General features: G+C 40.1%; 2 protein-coding genes across 2 annotated transcripts in view; both read right to left on the reverse strand.

Annotated features, from left to right (window-relative positions):
* The window catches only part of LOC119594249 (collagen alpha-1(VII) chain-like), a 9,790-nt gene extending 9,766 nt beyond the window's left edge, over positions 1-24 (reverse strand). Inside the window, exon 1 of the mRNA XM_037943317.1 lies at positions 4-24. Within this exon, the coding sequence (XP_037799245.1) occupies positions 4-24 (21 nt within the window). The remainder of the gene's footprint in view (positions 1-3) is intronic.
* Positions 1-1,373, reverse strand: part of LOC119594250 — a 6,211-nt gene that overhangs the window by 3,126 nt on the left and 1,712 nt on the right. The window contains exons 4-6 of the mRNA XM_037943318.1: positions 1,149-1,340; positions 533-607; positions 4-120 (exon numbers count right to left, since the gene is read on the reverse strand). Coding sequence (XP_037799246.1) covers positions 81-120; positions 533-607; positions 1,149-1,340 — 307 coding nt within the window. The 3' untranslated portion in view covers positions 4-80. The remainder of the gene's footprint in view (positions 1-3; positions 121-532; positions 608-1,148; positions 1,341-1,373) is intronic.

Consider the following 1,373-nt stretch of genomic DNA (forward strand, 5'->3'; position numbering starts at 1 on the left):
TACCTTCATCAGAGTCGTGTTCATCTGGCGACTGCCCTTCGTCGCTGTCAGCTTGGGAGTCTTGCTCGGACTCTGAGCCGTCAGAGTCTCGCGGTGACTCCGTGGCACTGACCTCTTCGGCTAAAGTGTGCAGCAGCGAGTCAACATTATGTGTTTGTATTTATAAAGTCTTGTAATTAAAGAATTTGTGGGTAGGAACAGAGAAAAGCCCATATTTGGTTATAGCTATTACTACTTGGTAATTAAGTACGATTTTTTTTTTTTTTTGATAAGTTATTGGGAGATCATGGCTAAAAAAAAGAGAGAAAACATATATTTTGTCCTTTGGAAAACAACTGTGTATCAGAGATATATGTCTATTATTTTTAGTTAACATGGTCTGTAATACCAGAGGCAAAAGCTGTACATTTCGTATATACTGAAACACTGAAAGAACTAATAAAACCCCTCGTTAGTAATGTTAAAGTAAATCAGGTACAGAAAAAAAGGAAGTTCTAAGAATAGATTATAAAAGATGTGCACAATCACTTACTTGTATGCGTGGTTCGCTTCGTGATGCCGGAGACAAGACGACTGCTCTCGACAACAGATGTCGTAGTATCCCGTGCTGAAATTATAGAAAACGGAATATACCATTTGTCAGAGAAAACGGTGTCAAGGCTAGACTCATCTAAATTGACTCGATTTCCATTGCTGGATAATCTATATTGCATCGGATTGCGATTTCTCTAGGGGAGAAATGTGAATAATAACTGCTTTCAGTAGATCTGAAATATGATAAAATGATAGTTAAATTATCATTATTTACCAAATGATAAGTCTAGTGCAATCATGAATTTTATGTTAACGAAAAATTATCATTATATGTTAACATCTTTATCATTTTATGTTAACGAAAAATAAATAATCTAACGGCTACCTTTGTTACAAGCAACTCGCACATCATTAGTTCAACAAGAGTAGGCTGAACTATTGAGATTACTTAATATATCTGGTAGACATTTCAGATGACATACAGTTGAACGTTGAATACATGACCTGGACTGTCACATTTGCATCATTAAATTCCAACGTAACAGGACTTCTGTCCGTCGAGGCGAAGAAAACGTAGAATAAAAAGAAAACGGGAACTTGAAGGGCTAACTTACAGGATGTATCCTTCGTCGTCTCCGTCGTGGTCTTCTTGAGGGCGCGGAGACCGAAGAGTGGACGCCCAGACGCGTCGGTGGGCTCGAACGTGTCCTTCTTGGGCTTCTCCTCTGACGAAGGCTCGGGCTCCTCGTCGGATTCGGGGGCTCTCCTTGGCTCCTCTGACTTTGGTTCCTCCTCCTTCGGCGTTTCTGAAGGGCGGTGGCACAGGAAGAGCTTTCATT

This window comes from Penaeus monodon, chromosome 33 (assembly GCF_015228065.2).
Source record: "Penaeus monodon isolate SGIC_2016 chromosome 33, NSTDA_Pmon_1, whole genome shotgun sequence".
Taxonomy (NCBI): Eukaryota; Metazoa; Arthropoda; class Malacostraca; order Decapoda; family Penaeidae; genus Penaeus; species Penaeus monodon.